At 47.4% G+C, this 19,216-nt stretch overlaps 1 protein-coding gene across 4 annotated transcripts in view; it reads left to right on the top strand.

Annotated features, from left to right (window-relative positions):
* LOC137380298 (cytosolic 10-formyltetrahydrofolate dehydrogenase-like) overlaps positions 1-17,254 on the top strand; it is a 292,525-nt gene extending 275,271 nt beyond the window's left edge. For all 4 annotated transcript variants that reach the window (XM_068052206.1, XM_068052203.1, XM_068052204.1 and 1 more), the window contains 9 exons: positions 1,057-1,162; positions 1,883-1,970; positions 5,949-6,042; positions 6,998-7,097; positions 8,989-9,087; positions 10,756-10,921; positions 12,576-12,681; positions 12,927-13,126; positions 15,542-17,254. In XM_068052206.1, the coding sequence (XP_067908307.1) occupies positions 1,057-1,162; positions 1,883-1,970; positions 5,949-6,042; positions 6,998-7,097; positions 8,989-9,087; positions 10,756-10,921; positions 12,576-12,681; positions 12,927-13,126; positions 15,542-15,597 (1,015 nt within the window). In that variant the 3' untranslated portion in view covers positions 15,598-17,254. The remainder of the gene's footprint in view (positions 1-1,056; positions 1,163-1,882; positions 1,971-5,948; positions 6,043-6,997; positions 7,098-8,988; positions 9,088-10,755; positions 10,922-12,575; positions 12,682-12,926; positions 13,127-15,541) is intronic.
* The last annotated feature ends 1,962 nt before the right edge of the window (positions 17,255-19,216 follow it).

Genomic DNA, 19,216 nt, shown 5'->3' with positions numbered 1-19,216 from the left:
TACCCACAGGACATTCCAAAGAACTTCACAGTCAATTAATTACTTTCGAAGTGTAGTCACCATTGTAATGTAGGAAAGGTAGCAGTCAATTTATGCAGAGCAAGATCCCACAAAGAGCAGTGTGATAACCAAATAACTTGTTTTAGTGATGCTGGCTGAGGGATAAATATTGGCCAGGACACTGGGAATGACTCCCTTGCAGTTGTGTGCAGTTTTGGTCTCCTTATCTGAGGAAGCATGTTCTTGCTATAGAGGGAGTGCAGCGAAGGTTTACCAGACTGATTCCTGGGATGGCAGGACTGACATATGAGGAGAGATTGAGTCAGTTAGGATTATATTCGCTGGAGTTCAGAAGAGTGAGGGATCTCATAGAAACCTATAAAATTCTAACAAGACTTGACAGGGTAGATGCAGGAAGGATGTTCCCGATGGTGGGGGAGTCCAGAACCAGGGGTCATAGTCTAAGGATACGGGGTAAACCTTTCAGGACTGAGATGAGGAGAAATTTCTTCACCCAGACAGTGGTGAGCCTGTGGGATTCGCTACCACAGAAAGCAGTTGAGGCCAAAACATTGTATGTTTTCAAGGAGGAGTTAGATATAGCTCTTGGGGCGAAAAGGATCAAAGGGTATGGGGCGAAAGCGGGAACAGGTTACTGAGCTGGATGATCACCATGACCATGGTGGAGCAGGCTCGAAGGGCTGAATGTCCTGCTCCTATTTTCTTCTTCAAAATAACACCATGGGACCTTTTACCTGAGAAGACTGATGCGACGTCAGTTTAACAGCCCATCTGAAAGATGGTCCCTCTGACAGGGCAGCATTTCCTCAGCACTGCCTTCAACGGAGTAGCCTCCCTCGGGAGTGTACTGGGGGTTTCAGCTTAGCGTATGGGACCAAATTCTCTGGAGTGGACTTTAAACCCACACTCTTCAGATTCCAAAGTGGGTGTGCTACCCACAGAGCCACAGCTGATATTGCAGCTCAGCTTGGTTAATTGCACTGTTTTTACAATGACATTGATCCGTGGTACACTCTTGGCTTTCAACTGAAACAGGGTGTGTGGCATTGTGATCCCATGGAACTATCCCCTTATGATGTTGGCGTGGAAGACTGCAGCCTGCCTTGCCGCTGGGAACACCGTGGTTCTGAAACCGGCACAGGTAAGTTGGCCACCTCTCATCTTTCAACGAAATGGTGGAATTCTTATTATTATAAAAGAATAGAGAGCCCAACATCAGACAGTCAAATCCAAACATTGATGCAGTGTTTGGGATATGGAATAACTGAATTGGAAACTTCCCCCTGCCACCCCCCCAAAGCTTGAGCAATACAGACCAGAAAGGTCAGTGGTTTGAACCTCTGGCCTGGAGAACCAGGGCAGCCACCTAGACCTCAGGACCCCACGGCCTCCTTGATGTAAAACCTCATATACATGAGTGTTGAAGGACATTGGTCCCGAGTCCATTTCTCTATCTCTGAGGTAACTGTGCCAAGTAGGTTTAATTGAAGGGATTTAATTCAGTCAAAGAGTGGATGAATAGCTGACACACTTTCTGATAAAGCTCCCTAATTCCTTCAAAATAAACAGGCTTAATCAGTGTTTCAGGCCCATTCACACCCCGAATTTCTTCCTGGTGGGATCTCGGAATAGCACAGTTGGATGCTAAATCAGGCACCTGGGTGATGTTCATGAATAACGTGGCTGAGTGAGGCTTTGGGGCAAGGGTCCCAGGTAAGGAGACTGGGTGAGGGCTGTGGGCAGAATAGGTGCAGCAGTGATTTGGCCTCTGGTGTGAGGCAGCTGGATGAGGTGTGCAGGATGGGTAAGGCACCTCAGAGAATTTTTATTGATGCAGTTAACATCTGATTCATTCTGACAGGTGACTCCCTTGACGGCATTGAAATTTGCGGAGCTCACGGCGAGGGCTGGATTCCCAAAGGGCGTTGTGAACATCCTGCCAGGAGCAGGTAGGCTGGCAGAGTGGCACAAACAGAAAGCCAGCCAGTAGGCTGGCAGAGTGGCACAAACTGAAAGCCAGCCAATAGGCTGGCAGCAGTTTGGTATTTGATGGGAGACCTCAACAACCTGGATACTTGGAGCTAGTCAAATCAGTTAAAAATAAACAAGCCTTGAATGATCTCTGGGCCAGAAGTCAAAGGTCAGTCTGAAACCTTTGGCTGAGTTTGCACCCTAACGTTGAAGGTGTGAGTTATAAGGTAAGAAGAATTCCATTTCTGTAGCACCTTTCACATCCTCAGGACATCCAAAAGCACTTCACAGCCAATGAAGTATCTTTTAGAAACGTAGTCACTCGTAATGTACAACAAACAAAGAACAAACAGAGAACAGTACAGCACAGGAACAGGCCATTCGGCCCTCCAAGCCTGCACCGATCTTGATGCCTGCCTAAACTAAAACCTTCTGCACTTTCAGGGACCGTATCCCTCTATTCCCATCCTATTCATGTATTTGTCAAGATGCCTCTTAAACGTCTCTATCGTACCTGCTTCCACCACCTCCCCCGGCAACAAGTTCCAGGCACTCACCACCCTCTGCGTAAAGAACTTGCCTCGCACATCCCCTCTAAACTTTTCCCCACTCACCTTAAACCTATGTCCCCTAGTAACTGACTCTTCCACCCTGGGAAAAAGCTTCTGACTATCCACTCTGTCCATGCTGCTTATAACTTTGTAAACCTCTATCATGTCGCCCCTCCACCTCTGTCGTTCCAGTGAAAACAATCCGAGTTTATCCAACCTCTGCTCATAGCTAATGCCCTCCAGACCAGGCAACATCCTGGTAAACCTCTTCTGTACCCTCTCCAAAGGAAAGCTGCAGCCAATTTGCACACAGCGAAATCCCAGAAAACAGCAAGGTGATAAGGACCAGAAAATCTGTTTTTAGTGATGTTAGTTGAGGGATAAAAATTGGCCCAGGACACCGGGGAGAGCTCCCCTGCTCTTCTTCAAAATGATTCCGTAGAATCTTTTACATCCAGCTGAGAAGGCAGAAGGGGGCCTCGGTTTAATGACTCATCTGAAAGACAGCATCTCTGATAGTGCAGCACCCCATTAGTACTGCACTGGGAGTGTTGGCCTGGATTATTGAAACATAGGAACAGGAGTAGGCCATTCGGCCCTTCAAGCCTGTTCCGCCATTCAATAAGAGCATGGCTGATTATCAAAACTCAGTAACCTGTTCCCACTTTCTCCCCGTATCCCTTGATTCCTTTAGCCCTACAAACTATATCTAACTCTGTCTTGAATATATTTAATGATTGGGCCTCAACTGCTTTCTGTGGTAGAGAATTCCACAGGTTCACCACTCTCTGGGTGAAGAAATCCCTCCTCATCTCAGTCCTAAATGACTTACCCCTTATCCTTAGACTGTGACCCCTGGTTCTGGACTCCCCCGCCATTGGGAACATCCTTCCTGCATCTAGTCTGTCCAGTCCTGTTAGAGTTTTGTTGGTTTTGTTGGTTTCTATGAGATGGGCGGCGCAGTGGTTAGCACCGCAGCCTCACATCTCCAGTGACCCGGGTTCAATTCTGGGTACTGCCTGTGCGGAGTTTGCAAGTTCTCCCTGTGACCGCGTGGGTTTCCACTGGGTGCTCTGGTTTCCTCCCACTGCCAAAGACTTGCAGGTTGATAGGTAAATTGGCCATTGTAAATTGCCTCTAGTGTAGGTAGGTGGTAGGGAATATGGGATTAATGTAGGATTAGTATAAATGGGAGGTTGATGTCAGCACAGACTCTGTGGGCCGAAGGGCCTGTTTCAGTGCTGTACCTCTCTATGACTATGAGTCTATGACTATCCCCTCTCATTCTTCTAAACTCTAGTGAATACAAGCCTAATTGACCCAATCTCTCTTCATACGTCGGTCCTGCCATCTCGGGAATCAATCTGGTGAACCTTCACTGCACTCCCTCCATAGCAAGAACATCCTTCCTCAGATAAGGAGACTAAAACTGCAGACAATACTCCAGATGTGGTCTCACCAAGGCCTTGTATAATTGCAGCAAGACATCCTTGCTCCTGTACTCGAATCCTCTCGCTATGAAGGCCAACATACCATTTGCCTTAACTGTCTGCTGCACCTGCATGCTTACTTTCAGCAACTGGTGCACAAGGACACCCAGGTCTCACTGCACCTCCCCCTTTCCCAATCTATCACCGTTCAGATAATAATTTGCCTTTCTGTTTTTGCCACCAAAGTGGATAACCTCACATTTATCCACGTTATACTGCATCTGCCATGTATTTGCCCACTCATTCAACCTGTCTAAATCACACTGGAGTTTCTCTGCATCCTCTTCACAGCTCACACTCCCATCCAGCTTTGTCGTCTGCAAACTTGGATATATTACATTTAATTCCCTCATCTATATCATTAATATATATTGTGAATAGCTGGGGTCCTAGCACTGATTCCTTCAGTACCCCACTAGTCACTGCCTGCCACTTGGAAAAAGATCCGTTTATTCCTATTCTTTGTTTGCTGTCTGCCAACCAGTTCTCTATCACTGTCAGTACCTTACCCCCAATCCCATGTGCTTTAATTTTGCACGCTAATCTCTTATGTGGGACCTTATCGAAAGCCTTCTGAAAGTCCAAATACACCACATCCACTGGTTCTTCCTTATCTATTCTACTAGTTACATCCTCAAAAAATTCCAGTAGATTTGTCAAGCATGATTTCCCTTTCGTAAATCCATGTTGACTTTGTCTGATCCTGTCATTGTTTTCCAAGTGCTCTGCTATTGCATCTTTTAGAATGGACTCTAGCATTTTCCCTACTACTAATTCCCTGTTTTCTCTCTACCTCCTTTTTTAAATAGTGGGGTTACATTAGTTACCCTCCAATTCGTTGGAACTGTTCCAGAGTCTATAGAATTTTGAAAAATGACCAGCAATGCATCTACTATTTCTAGAGCCACTTCCTTAAGTACTCTGGGATGTAGATTATCAGGCCCTGGGGATTTATCGGCCTTCAATCCCATCAATTTCCTTAACACCATTTCCCTACTAATACTGATTTTGTACAGTTCCTCCTTCTCACTAGACCCTATGTTCCCCAACATTTCTGGGAGGTAATTTGTGTCCTCCTTTGTGAAGACAGAACCAAAGTAAGTATTTAATTGGTCTGCCATTTCTTTGTTCCCCATTATAGATTCCCCCTTTTCTGACTGTAAGGGACCCACATTTGTCTTCACTAATCTTTTTCTCTTCACATATCTAAAGAAGCTTTTACAGTCAGTTTTTATGTTCTCTGCAAGCTTATTCTCATACGCTATTTTCCCCTTCTTAATCAATCCCTTTGTCCTCCTTTACTGAATTCTAAACTGCTCCCAATCCTCAGGTTTGCTGCTTATTCTGGCCATTTTATATTTCTCCTCCTTGGATCTAATACTATCCCTAACTTCTTTTGTAAGCCACGGTTGAGCCACCCTTCCTGTTTTATTTTTGCGCCAGACAGGAATGAACAATTGTTGTAATTCATCCATGCGCTTTTTAAATGCTAGCCATTGCCTATCCACTGTCAACCCTTTTAGTAACGTTCCCCAATCTATCATTGCCAACTCGCCCCTCATACCTTCATAGTTTCCTTTATTTAGATTCAGGACCCAAGTCTCGGAATCAACTCTCTCACTCTCCATTTTAATGAAGAATTCTATCATATTATGTGCTCAAGTCTCTGGAGTGGGACTTGAGCTTACGACTTCCTAACTCAAAGGTGAGTCAGGGCTGACACCTTTAATTTAAAATGATACTTGTAAAGGTCTTCTCCTGCTTCCCCATCATGAAGAAACATTTCTTAGCCCCTCCTTTCCCAAAGTGAGGTCCCTTGGGCCACTAACGAGTTCTAACCCTCATGCTTGCTGTTGTTATCAGCTTCTGCTGAGGTTTAGTTCTGCTTTGTGAGAGATTATTTTCTGTCTGACAGGTTCATTGATTGGACAGAGAATAGCTGACCATCCAGATGTGAGAAAACTTGGCTTCACTGGGTCAACTCCAGTAGGGAAACAAATCATGAAAAGGTAACTGGGGAACTGAACAGGTTGTGACTAGCAATTCATCTTTATTTCATTAAAGAGAGAAATAAACTTTTTTTTATTCATTCATGGGATGTGGGCATCACTGGCAAGGCCAGTATTTATTCCCCATCCCTAATTGCCCTTGAGAAGGTGGTGGTGAGCTGCCTTCTTGAACCACTGCAGTTCATGTGGGGTAGGTACACCCACAGTGCTGTTAGGAAGGGAGTTCCAGGATTTTGACCCAGAGACAGTGAATTAACAGTGATATAGTTCCAAGTCAGGATGGTGTGTGACTTGGAGGGGAACTTGCAGGTGGTGGTGTTCCCATGCATCTGCTGCCCTTGTCCTTCTAGTTGGTAGAGGTCGCAGGTTTGGAAGGTGCTGTCGAAGGAGGCTTGGTGAGTTGCTGCAGTGCATCTTGTAGATGGTACACATTGCTGTCACCCTGCGCTGGTGCTGGAGGGGGTGAGTGTTGAAGGTGGTGGATGGGGTGCCAATCAAGTGGGCTGCTTTGTCCTGGATGGTGTCGAACTTCTTGAGTGTTGGGAGATCTCTGTGTTCCACCAATTCTGGCCTCTTGCCCATCCCTGATTTCCATTGCTGCACCAATGGCCGTGGCTATGGGCAGCAATGTTTCGGATGTGCTGAAGTTTATGAAGGGTGGGATGCTGGTCAAGGGAGCATTGGGATTGTCAAGTCTGGCTATCCAAAAGACTTTTCAGAACCTTTACAGCCAGCAGAGCAAATCAACTCAAGAGCAATAAATGCTGGCCTTGCCAGTGACACTCACACCCTATGAACAAATAAAAAAAATCTTGGTGTGTTGTAGGGCTGGAGGAGATGACCGAGATCGGGAGGAGTGAAGCCATGAAGAGATTTGAAAATAAGGAAGAGAATTTTAAGATTGTACCAGGCTTTCTCTACATTGTAAATTGTGATATTTTTTCTCTCTGTGCAGCTGTGCAATGAGTAACGTGAAGAAAGTCTCTCTAGAGCTGGGAGGGAAATCTCCACTCATTATCTTCAGTGATTGCGACTTAGACAAGGCAGTGCGTATGGTAAGGAGATGAAACTCAAAATCGGGCTCTGAAGCATTTGAAACTATTGAGGTTAATTTTAAACTAACCCAACCTGTGGGAAACAAACAGAATCGAGTGCGACTCTGGTTTTACACTCGGTCTGATCTTACTCTCCATTGAAGGGAGTGGAGAATAATGTTGGGTGGGACACCTGGTAGGTATTCTGCATAGCTGCTTCGGGTAAAATTACACCCAATACAAAGCAAGACTGAGTGAATAATGGGGGCTGGAGACAGAGCCAATCACCTCAATCACAGTGCATTCCTACCCCAAACCCCCTCACCTCCATCCAGTCTCCGACTGGTACATTTCACTGCTTGGCATTGCATTCAGCCACACAGGCTAAGGACACAACAGGTTCAGTCCCAAGGCTGGGCTGATCTGAGGTGAGGTGGGCTGAGGTTAAGGAGAGTGAGAAGGAAAGGAGAATCAGTCAGGGTTCCTGTTCTGGATTACTACCCTGTGACTCCATTAGAAAAGTGCGTATGTGGATGTCAGATGAGGTGAGGTCAGGCTTGGCCTGTGATGCACGCCTAGGCTCAGCAGCCTGTCGACACTCAACCATCTAGGTTCATTCATTGCAACTGGCCACTTGGAATAGTCGAGTCTGGAGTGAACAAAAGTATGGACAAGAGTTTCAGCAGCAGATGAGCTGAGGCAGGGGTGGAGTCGAACGAGGTTATGGAGGTGGAAGTAGGGAGTCTTAGTGATGGAGTGGATATAGGGTGGGATGTGGAGATTGTGAACAGTCTGAGTCAGACTGAAACAGTGGCTAGGGAGAGGAATGGAGTCCGTGGCTCGTGATTGAAGTTTGTGATAAGGACCAAAGCCAATGCTTGGCCTTCCCACAGTTTAGTTGGAGAAAATTTCTTAAGGACTGATGTCCCCCAACAGACTGGTAAAGATCCTGGAATCAGCCAGTCGCAGTGTAGGGTTGTTCTATATCATTGGATCATTCAACGTGGGAGGAGATCATTCGGCCCATGGTGGAGGGTGAGAGGGGAGGTGGAGGGGAGGGCATAGCGAGGGGTTCTTCCTGATTCTGTCACTAATTCCTCAGATCCTGCAGAAATGAAGGGAATGTCACAGTAGCATAGACACAAGAGAGACAGACAGGACAGGACTATAAGGAAGTTTTATGGTTATTGTCATAATAACTGCTAGTAATTCATTAGTCATGAGCTCGAATCACAGCAGGGCAAGTTATGAATTGGAATTCAGTAAATCTGGTTAATTTGGTACCAGAAGAAAGTGATCATGAATCTGTTAGCTTGTCATAAAAATCCAGTTTGTTCACTAATGTCCTTCAGGGAAGTTAATTAATTAATTAACCTGCTGTCTTTACCCGGTTTGGACGTACACGTGACTCCAGTCTAACACTGTTGTTGACACTAGGGATGGGCAATAAATGCTTTCTATTAGTGTCATCATATGTCGAGATTAAATAATAATGAAATGTATTAATTTGTGAGAGTCACTGGCTAGCCCAGCATTCATTACCCATTTCTAATTGCCCTTGAACTGAGTAGCTTGCTTGGCATTACAGAGGGCATTTTATTTCAGAGTCAACCACATTGCTGTGGATCTGGAGTTATATGTAGGCCAGACCAGGTGAGGACAGCAGATTTCCTTCCCTGAAGGACATTAGATGGGTTTTTATAACAATTGACATTGGTTTCATGGTCACCATTAGACGAGCTTTTAATTCCAGATTTATTCAATTCAAATTTTACCAACTGCAGTGTTGGGATTCGAGACCATGTCCCCAGAGCATTAGCCTGGGCTCTGAATTATTACTAGTCTATGACATTACCACAACACCACCGCCTCGCCTTAAATGTTACATTAAACTCTTGCTATCTCTTCCTAGGCGATGGGGGCTGTGTTCTTCAACAAGGGAGAGAACTGTATTGCAGCAGGACGACTATTCCTGGAAGAATCTATCCATGATCAGTTTCTGCACAAAGTGGTGAGTCCTAGAGTCACTACCCATTCAGGTCTGAAGGACATTCAGCATCTGATCCATGTTTAAGTCATAAAATGCAGAGCAAGAGTAAGCCGATTGGCCTCTCAAACCAAATTCTCTGTCAAACTTGACTCAAAGATTTGTGGATTCTAAGTTTCACTCCAGGATTTGAGCACAAAAATCTAATACTGAGGGAGTGCTGCACTGTGGGAGGGTCAGTACTGAGGGAGTGCTGCACTGTGGGAGGGTCAGTACTGAGGGAGTGCTGCACTATGGGAGGGTCAGTACTGAGGGAGTGCTGCACTGTCGGAGAGTCAGTACTGAGGGAGTGCTGCACTGTCGGAGAGTCAGTACTGAGGGAGTGCTGCACTGTCGGAGAGTCAGTACTGAGGGAGCGCTGCACTGTCGGAGAGTCAGTACTGAGGGAGTGCTGCACTGTCGGAGAGTCAGTACTGAGGGAGTGCTGCACTGTCGGAGAGTCAGTACTGAGGGAGTGCTGCACTGTGTTATGCAGACCCCCACCTGCCAAGAATGAGACATATTAATTTTGTCATATGAACATTAATTTCAAACTGTTGCTGGAGTGAAGAAATGACTTGTTAAAGAGATCACCAGACCTTTGACTGGTGGATATTTGCAAACTAAGAGACGCTGCTTGTGGAGACAAAGGACTATTCGCCGCTCCAATTAACCAAATGGATTTTGATCACCAGACATTGAAGGTGTAAGGAACTGCTAAGATAATACAATTCACAAACCTCACAGGAGAGACTGTTCCAAATAAGGAGCTAGTCACATGACTAACCTGCTGGGCAACCTGGGGTTTTTTGAATTATGCCACAGAGAAAGGAACAGAAGGCAGTGTGCAACTGAAGCTGGAACAAGGAAGCCTCTCTCCTGGCTGTCTCTCTCTTGCCTCCTCCCAAGCCACCGGATCCACGGAAGACATGTAAACTGCAAAAGAGAAGACTCCAACATTCAAGCAAATTGAAGCGTGAACTGGACCCCAATGAATAGCAGAACTTACTGGCAACCAAAGACTCCACATTGAACTCAAAGGACAGTAAACAACTAACAGATATTGCCTCAAACTTCCCCCTTTATTCTTCCTACGTTTTCTGTCTGAATGTTCTCGCGTTTACATGCCAGCGTGGTCACATCGCATATTCATCGTTGTTAACTGAATTAGAATTTAAGATTAATAAACTTCTACCTTTGTTGTTTAAATCTAAGGAAACCTGTTTGATTTCTTTGCCTTACAATTGGAGCAGTGAACAAGGATTCACTGAAGGGGGAGCTAAAAACATGGTGTTTCTAAAATTAAACCCTGTTACAGTTAAACCAGGCAAAGTCTGAGAGGGAACCCCTAGACCCCTTCTCACCTGGTCGTAACAACTGTCGGAGGAGCAGTACTGAGGGAGTGCTGTACTCTTGGAGGGTCAGAACTAAGGGAGCACTGCACTGCCAGAGGGGCAGCACTGAGGGAGTATTGCACTGCTGGAGGGGGTCAGTATTGAGGGGGTGTCGCACTGTCGGAGGGGCAGTACTGAGGGAGTGCTGCATTATCAGAGGTGCATTCTTTCAGATGAGATGTTCAAACAAGGCCCAATCTGCCCCCTCAGGTGTTATATAAATGCAATTTATTTCTATCCTTTTTTAATTTGCTGCCAGGTAGAAGAGGTGAAGAAAATGAAAATTGGTGACCCTTTGGACAGATCAACGGATCATGGACCTCAGAACCATAAGGCCCACCTGGACAAGCTGATTGAGTACTGTGCCAAGGGGGTGAAGGAAGGGGCCAGACTTGTCTATGGAGGGAAGCAAGTACCCAGACCAGGTAAGTGGTCCCAGTGCCATGTTCACACAAATAATATCAATATCCAGAACCCTTGTTGTCTGTACGAGTGTGGACTGAGAAAGAAAAAGAACTGGCATTTTTATAGCGCCTTTCACAACCTTGGGACCTCCCAAAACACTTCACAGACAGTGAAGTACTTTTTGAAGTATAGTCACTGTAGGAAATGCGACAGCCAATTTGTTCAAAGCAAGATCCCATAAACGGTAATGTGATAATGACCAAATCATCTGTTTTAATGATTTTGATTGAGAGATAAATATCTAATCTGAAAGATAGCACCTCCAACAGTGCACCGCTCCCTCAGTGCTGACCCTCCAACAGTGCACCGGTCCCTCAGTGCTGACCCTCCGACAGTGCAGCGCTCCCTCAGGGCTGACCCTCCGACAGTGCAGCGCTCCCTCGGTGCTGACCCTCCGACAGTGCAGCGCTCCCTCAGGGCTGACCCTCCGACAGTGCAGCGCTCCCTCGGTGCTGACCCTCCGACAGTGCAGCGCTCCCTCGGTGCTGACCCTCCGACAGTGCAGCGCTCCCTCGGTGCTGACCCTCCGACAGTGCAGCGCTCCCTCGGTGCTGACCCTCCGACAGTGCAGCGCTCCCTCAGTATTGACCCTCCGACATTGCAGCACTCCCTCAGTGCTGACCCTCCGACAGTGCAGCACTCCCTCAGTGCTGACCCTCCGACAGTGCAGCACTCCCTCAGTGCTGACCCTCCGACAGTGCAGCACTCCCTCAGTGCTGACCCTCCGACAGTGCAGCACTCCCTCAGTGCTGACCCTCCGACAGTGCAGCACTCCGACAGTGCAGCTGACCCTCCCACAGTGCAGCACTCCGACAGTGCAGCTGACCCTCCCACAGTGCAGCACTCCGACAGTGCAGCTGACCCTCCCACAGTGCAGCACTCCCTCAGTACTGCACTGGGAGTATCAGCCAGGATTTTCTGCTCAGGTCTATGGAGTGGGACTTGAACACACAAAGTTCCAACTCAGACACAAGGGTGTGTGACACACTGAAGCATGGCTGATACATGGGCATCCCTAAGCTATGCTGCGACATCCCAAAAAGGCAGACAAAGTTTGAGGGGTGAAATTAGAAAAGAATCTCAGGCACAGTTTTGCCCAATACCAAATTTCAGCCTTACAGTTGCTTGGGGAGGGGGTTCGTGGTTGTGGGGGGAACTCACACATAGTGACACTTGAGAGAGATAACAAAGAGCAGCTGTCTGGACGAGGAGTTAGCATCTTCAGGAGTTTTAGAGTTCAGTTCCAGAACAAAGGAAGAGAAGCAAAGATATTTGTGCACTGCTAAAGCTCATCCAAGCTCTTAAACATTCATGCAACACTGTCAGTCTTAACTGCTTGGCAATAATTTTGCACTGGTTGCAGCAAAGACTTTCCCCAGACTCAGAGATTAACAAGGGGACAGTTGAGTTTCGGTAATGCAGAAATTTAACCCAAGGGTCGGCAGGAATTGATGGATCAGAAAACATCAAGATCCCATCAAACTCTCCCAGGACATGTACAGCACGGGATTAGATCCAGAGTAAAGCTCCCTCTACACTGTCCCATCAAACACTCCCAGGACATGTACAGTATATTTAGTGTGCAATAACCTTGAGTTGTTGTTTCTATTGCAGGGTTTTTCTTTGAACCGACTGTGTTTACTGAAGTGCAGGATGACATGTTCATTGCGAAGGAGGAATCCTTTGGGCCCATCATGATCATCTCCAAATTCCAAAACGGGTAGGTTCTCTCAAACCCCCTACTTCCCCTGCACCTAGGAAGACTTTAGAGAATTATAAAAAGCACACGCTAGAATAGGTAATAATGTAGGATGTTCTTAACGTGCATTTAGCTGCGGAGGTTGAACCTTTTTTGGCAGGTACTTCTTGCCCTGAGGATATGTGAACCGTTTGCTATGGGACTGAGGCCACATGACTGTCCTAATAGCGATATTGATCTCTTGACCCACTGTTCTGTTTTAACAGGGATCTCGATGATGTTTTGAAACGGGCCAATGACACAGAGTTCGGGCTGGCCTCGGGTGTGTTCACCCGTGATCTCAGCAAAGCCCTTTATGTCAGTGAAAAACTTCAGGCTGGAACTGTCTTCATCAACACCTACAACAAGACTGACGTGGCTGCACCATTTGGAGGCTTCAAGCAATCCGGGTTTGGCAAAGATTTAGGTAGGACGTCTGCACAGGAGGATGAAAGGCAGTCCCTGGCTCCGTGGGTAACTGCCGTCCCCAGGGCTCAGAGTCACCCAGACCTCCCAAATTCCCAGCTTCCATCCCTCGGTCTATCTGAAGTTAGCTGATCTCAGCCAGAGAAAACACAACAACGTGCATTGATGTAGTGTCTTTAACATAGTAAAACATCCCAAGCACTATCAAAACAAAATTTCATACCGAGCCACATTAGGCAGATGGTCAAAGAGGTAGATTTAAGGATCATCTTAAAGGAGGAGAGAGGTGGAGAGGTTTAGGGAGGCAATTCCAGAGCTTTGGGCCCAGGCAGCAGAAGGCATGATCACCAATGGTGGAGTGATTAAAATCGGGGATGCTCAAAAGGCCAGAATTAGAGGAGCAGAGAGATCTTGGAGGGTTGAAGGGGCTGGAGGAAATTACAGGTAGGGAGAGTTGTGGGGCTGGAAGAGGATATAGAGATAGGGAGGGTTGTAGGGGCTGGAGGAGGTTACAGTGATAGGGAGGGTTGTAGGGCTGGAGGAGGTTACAGAGATAGGGAGGGTTGTAGGGCTGGAGGAGGTTACAGAGATAGGGAGTGTTGTGGGGCTGGAGGAGTTTACAGTGATAGGGAGGGTTGTAGGGCTGGAGGAGGTTACAGAGATAGGGAGTGTTGTGGGGCTGGAGGAGGATATAGAGATAGGGAGGATTGTAGGGGCTGGAGGAGGTTACAGAGATAGGGAGTGTTGTGGGGCTGGAGGTTACAGAGATAGGGAAGGTTGTAGGGGCTGGAGGAGGTTACAGAGACAGGGAGGGCTGTAGGACTGGAGGAGGATATAGAGATAGGGAGGGTTGTAGAGATGGAGATTACAGAGATAGGGAGGGTTGTAGGGGCTGGAGGAGGTTATAGAGATAGGGAGGGTTGTAGGGGCTGGAGGAGGTTACAGAGATAGGGAGGGTTGTAGAGCTGGAGGAGGTTACAGAGATAGGGAGGGTTGTAGGGGCTGGAGGAGTTTATAGAGATAGGGAGGGTTGTAGGGGCTGGAGGAGGTTATAGAGATAGGGAGGGTTGTAGGGGCTGGAGGAGGTTATAGAGATAGGGAGGGTTGGAGGGGCTGGAAGAGGTTATAGAGATAGGGAGGGTTGTAGGGGCTGGAGGAGGTTATAGAGATAGGGAGGGTTGTAGGGGCTGGAGGAGGTTATAGAGATAGGGAGGGTTGTGGGACTGGAGGATGTTATAGAGATAAGGGAGGGTTGTCGGGCTGGAGGAGGTTACAGAGATAGGGAGAGTTGTTGGGCTGGAGGAGGTTACAGAGATAGGGAGGGTTGTAGGGGCTGGAGGAGGTTACAGTGATAGGGAGGGTTGTAGGGGCTGGAGGAGGTTACAGAGATGGGGGGGTTGTGGGGCTGGAGGAGGTTACAGAGATAGGGAGGGTTGTAGGGGCTGGAGGAGGTTACAGAGATAGGGAGGGTTGTAGGGGCTGGAGGAGGTTACAGAGATAGGGAGGGTTGTAGAGCTGGAGGAGGTTACAGATATAGGGAGGGTTGTAGGGGCTGGAGGAGGTTATAGAGATAGGGAGGGTTGTAGAGCTGGAGGAGGTTACAGATATAGGGAGGGTTGTGGGGCTGGAGGAGGTTATAGAGATAGGGAGGTTGAGGCTATGGAAGGATTTGAACAGCAATAGGAACAATGTAACCTTTCTGAATATTCATTCTCAGGACGTATCCACCACTGGTAACTCCAGCATTTATTGCCCATCCCTAATTGCCCTTGAGAAGGTGGTGGTGAGCTGCCTTCTTGAACCGCTGCAGTCCATGTGGGGTGGGGACACCCACAGTGCTGTTAGGAAGGGAGTTCCAGGATTTTGACCCAGTGACAGTGAAGGAACGGCGATATAGTTCCAAGTCAGGATGATGTGTGGCTTGGAGGGAAACTTGCAGGTGGTGATGTTCCCATGTATGTGCTGCCCTTGTCCTTCTAGGTGGTAGAGGTCACAGATTTGGGAGGTGCTGTTGGAGATTCCCTGGACTAGGGGTTCATTAAGCAGTGACTGTAGCTGCTTTACGTCAAGTGGGGCAATCGGGCGCAACCTTGGAAATTCACCCCTTCTTGTTCTCAAAATGAATAGCGACTTGGATGGCTGTATCCCATTCCCCTCCCCTCAACACTGCCATGCAACTGGAATCCCTCTCCCACAGTGATTCGGGGCAGAAAGGGTACTAAGGTTATGGAACCAAGGCATTAAGATACAGATCAGCCATAATCTAATTGAATGGCGGAACATGCTTGAGGGGCTGAATGGCCTCTTCTTGTTCCTAAGATTGGTGGAAGAAGGGTTTGGGATGAAGGTGTATCACTCTCATCTGAACACTAGTTCCTGTTTACTGTGCAGTAACTGTTTCTCTCTCACTCCACAGGGCAGGAAGCTTTGAATGAGTACCTGAGGACCAAAACAGTGACCATTGAATATTAGTGGAGAGGCAGTAGGAAAGGAAGGCAAGATTATTTGCCCCAGTGCAGTACTGAGGGAGTGCTGCACTGTCGGAGGGTCAGTACTGAGGAGGCTCACTCACCATTTCTGAAATGTAACAAATAATCAGATGGACATTTGCCAACAATTAATGAGCATTACAACTGTAGCCGTACTTGTGGACACATTTCCAAGGCTTCACCCAATGTGCTGTGATACGGGTAGTAGTGGAACCAAGTGGATTCCACTTCAAAAAGAGCTGAATGGCCTCCTTCTGTGCTGCACTGTCCTATAATTCCATCATCGACACTATTGTTGTGATCATTGGCTACAATCTGGGAAAAGAATCTTTCAAGTTTAAATCCTTTGCATTTTACAATTCGCAAAAGTTAATTATTATTTAAAAACATAACACGAGAGGAAGCCATTCAGCCTTGAGCTTGCTCCACCATTGTTTCCTCAACTCTATTTGCCTCCCTTTGCTCCATATCCCTTGATACCCTTATCCAACAAACATTTATCCATCTCAGTCTTAAAAACTCCAGTTGACCCCTGACATCCACAACCTCTTGGGGGAGAGAGTTCCAGATTTCCACTCTCCTTTGTGCGAAGAAGTGTTTCCTGACATCACCCCTGAACGGCCTGGCTCCAATTTTATGAGTATTTCCCCTTGTTCTGGACTCTGCGTACCAGAGGAAACAGTTTCTCTCTAACTAGCCTATCAACTCCTTTAATCATCTTAAACATCTCAATTCGATCAGCCCTTAATCTTATATACTCAATTTCTCTCCCTCCTCTCTTTCCCCCCCGCCCCCCCCCCCACCCCCCCCCCTACCAACCCCGACCTTTCCCTCTCTCTCACCCTCTCTCCCTCAGAAGATGCTGGTGTATGCTCAGGAGTCCCCCTCCTCCCTCAGATCTGCTATCTGTGCCCACACTGTCAGTGGAGAAGGATAGAACAATCCCACCCAATTGCTGCCTCCCCAAACAGGAGTCAATGGACTGTTTCATTGCTGAATCCCAGTTTGATTCTCTTCCCCAGCCCAGAGGCACTAAAACCATTGCTTTTGATGTACTGCCACTCAGCCAGAGAGCGAAGCTCCAACTTGGAATCTTCCTGCTCTGTGTGACTCAGTGCCACATCATGTAGCTAGTAACCCATTCAGGGGTTCCATTACTAGAGTTTATTTTTCACATTTGAAACCCTAGATCCAATCCAATGGGGTTCCCACAGGCCCAGGAAATGTACTAATTGGAATCTGAAGACTCCTCAATATAACTGTCTTCCCAACCTCCGTCCCCAGAGCTCGTGTCTACAAACATGTCATGTCCACTGGACGAGGGCTCACCACAAAGGGAAAGGACAATGACAGGTGGTCATCACTGCCCTCCTGGGCCCAAATTAAACTGGCTGTTTGTATCTCTCGAAGGTTTCACGGAGGCTCGAGCTCGGTATCAAATGATTTGCAAATTCTTTCTCATCTGCTGATTTGTCATTGCTGAGTTGCAGGGTGTGGGTCACATGTAAAAATGTATTTGCATTTCAATTATCTGCTCAGTCGCTGTCAGTGATTTTTTCTTTGTACTTTGCAGTCACTATTGGTGGTTTAATGATTTGTAGGTTAAGTTTAATACAATTAATAAATGCTGTTTAATTGGATCTATTCTACAGTTAATTTCTTAAACAATAGCAGCACTCGGAATTGCCTCAGCTGTTCTCTCCAATCTCTCTGTCTTTCTGCCTTGGTCTGTTAATGTCAGTCCTGCTGTCAGTTTTTCTCCCGAGTTCCTTTTATATTCCCAATTCCACCAATCCCACACCCACACATTCTGCCCCCCGCCCTCCACGCTCACTGGGCTGGATGTTGTTGTCCTGCCACCGAGAGCAGCAGCAGGTGCTGAAAATGGTGGCTGCCCCGCACGGGGCACGATTACACGGCCCGCAGCCTGGACCTGTGAATTGCCACCTTGGCCAGGCCCAGGAGCAGACAGACGGGGAGACCCTCCTCCCAGCCCACGCCCCTCCGCACCGGGTGCCCAAAGATGAGGGGCGTGGGGCTGAAGTGCAGCCAGAACTTGAGGAGCAGCCCCTTCAAATACTCAAACAGGGGCTGCAACCTCACAAACTACATACAGGTGGAACACAGACTCATCCAGGCAGCAGAAAACACAGGCTGCCTGGGAGTCCGTGAACCTGCTTACGTGCAACCTGTAGAGGGAGCTTTACTCTGTATCGAACCCTTTTGTTTTTGTTTTTATAGGGAGGCCTTAAGACCCAGGTCTCTTTTATATTTTTTTTGATTCATTCATGGGATTTGGGCGTCGCTGGCCAGGACAGCATTTATTGGCCATCCCTAATTGCCCTTGAGAAGGTGGTGGTGAGCTGCCTTCTTGAACCGCTGCAGACCATTTGGGGTAGGTACACCCACAGTGCTGTTAGGAAGGGAGTTCCAGGATTTTGACCCAGTGACAGTGAAGGAACGGCAATATAGTTCCAAGTCAGGATGGTGTGTGACTTGGAGGGGAACTTGCAGGTGGTGGTGTTCCCGTGCATCTGCTGCCCTTGTCCTTCTAGTTGGTAGAGGTCGTGGGTTTGGAAGGTGCTGTCTAAGGAGCCTTGTTGCATTGCTGCAGTGTATCTTGCAGATGGTACACACTGCTGCCACTGTGCGTCGGTGGTGGAGGGAGTGAATGTTTGTGGATGGAGTGCCAATCAAATGGGCTGCTTTGTTCTGGATGTTGTCGAGCTTCTTGAGTGTTGTTGGAGCTGCACCCATCCAGGCAAGTGGAGAGTATTCCATCACACTCCTGACTTGTGCCTTGTAGATGGTGGACAGGCTTTGGGGAGTCAGGAGATGAGTTACTCGCCGCAGGATTCCTAGCCTCTGACCTGCTCTTGTAGCCACGGTATTTATATGGCTACTCCAGTTCAGTTTCTGGTCAATGGTAGCCCCCAGGATGTTGATAGTGGGGGATTCAGTGATGGTAATGCTGTTGAATGTCAAGGGGAAATGGTTAGATTCTCTCTTGTTGGAGATGGTCATTGCCTGGCACTTGTGTGGTGCGAATGTTACTTGCCACTTATCAGCTCAAGCCTGGATATTGCCCAGGTCTTGCTGCATTTCTACACGGACTGCTTCAATATCTGAGAAGTCACAAATGGTGCTGAACATTGTGCAATCATCAGCGAACATCCCCACTTCTGACCTTATGATTGAAGGAAGGTCATTGATGAAGCAGCTGAAAATGGTTGGGCCTAGGACACTACCCTGAGGAACTCCTGCAGTGATGTCCTGGAGCTCAGATGATTGACCTCCACAACCATCTTCCTGTGCGCTAGGTATGACTCTAACCAGTGAAGGGTTTTCCCCCTGATTCCCATTGACCTCATATATTTTATGTCGAGGGGGCCTTTATTCCTCCGGCCCCCTTTATATACATATTTATATTTTTTTAAATAACTTTATGAAAATCGAATAAAGAAACAAAAACTCAAAATGCCATTCTCCGCATCAACAATGCACTCCATTCCCTGCGGTGCCCACCGGTCGCGGAAGGCCTCAACCGCATGCTCCTTCTTCAGGGACACCTGGGCACGAACATAACCACAGAAGAGGGGCAG

The sequence above is a fragment of the Heterodontus francisci genome, chromosome 19, assembly GCF_036365525.1.
Source record: "Heterodontus francisci isolate sHetFra1 chromosome 19, sHetFra1.hap1, whole genome shotgun sequence".
Classification (NCBI taxonomy): Eukaryota; Metazoa; Chordata; class Chondrichthyes; order Heterodontiformes; family Heterodontidae; genus Heterodontus; species Heterodontus francisci.
This window is presented reverse-complemented; position numbering and strand designations above follow the sequence as displayed.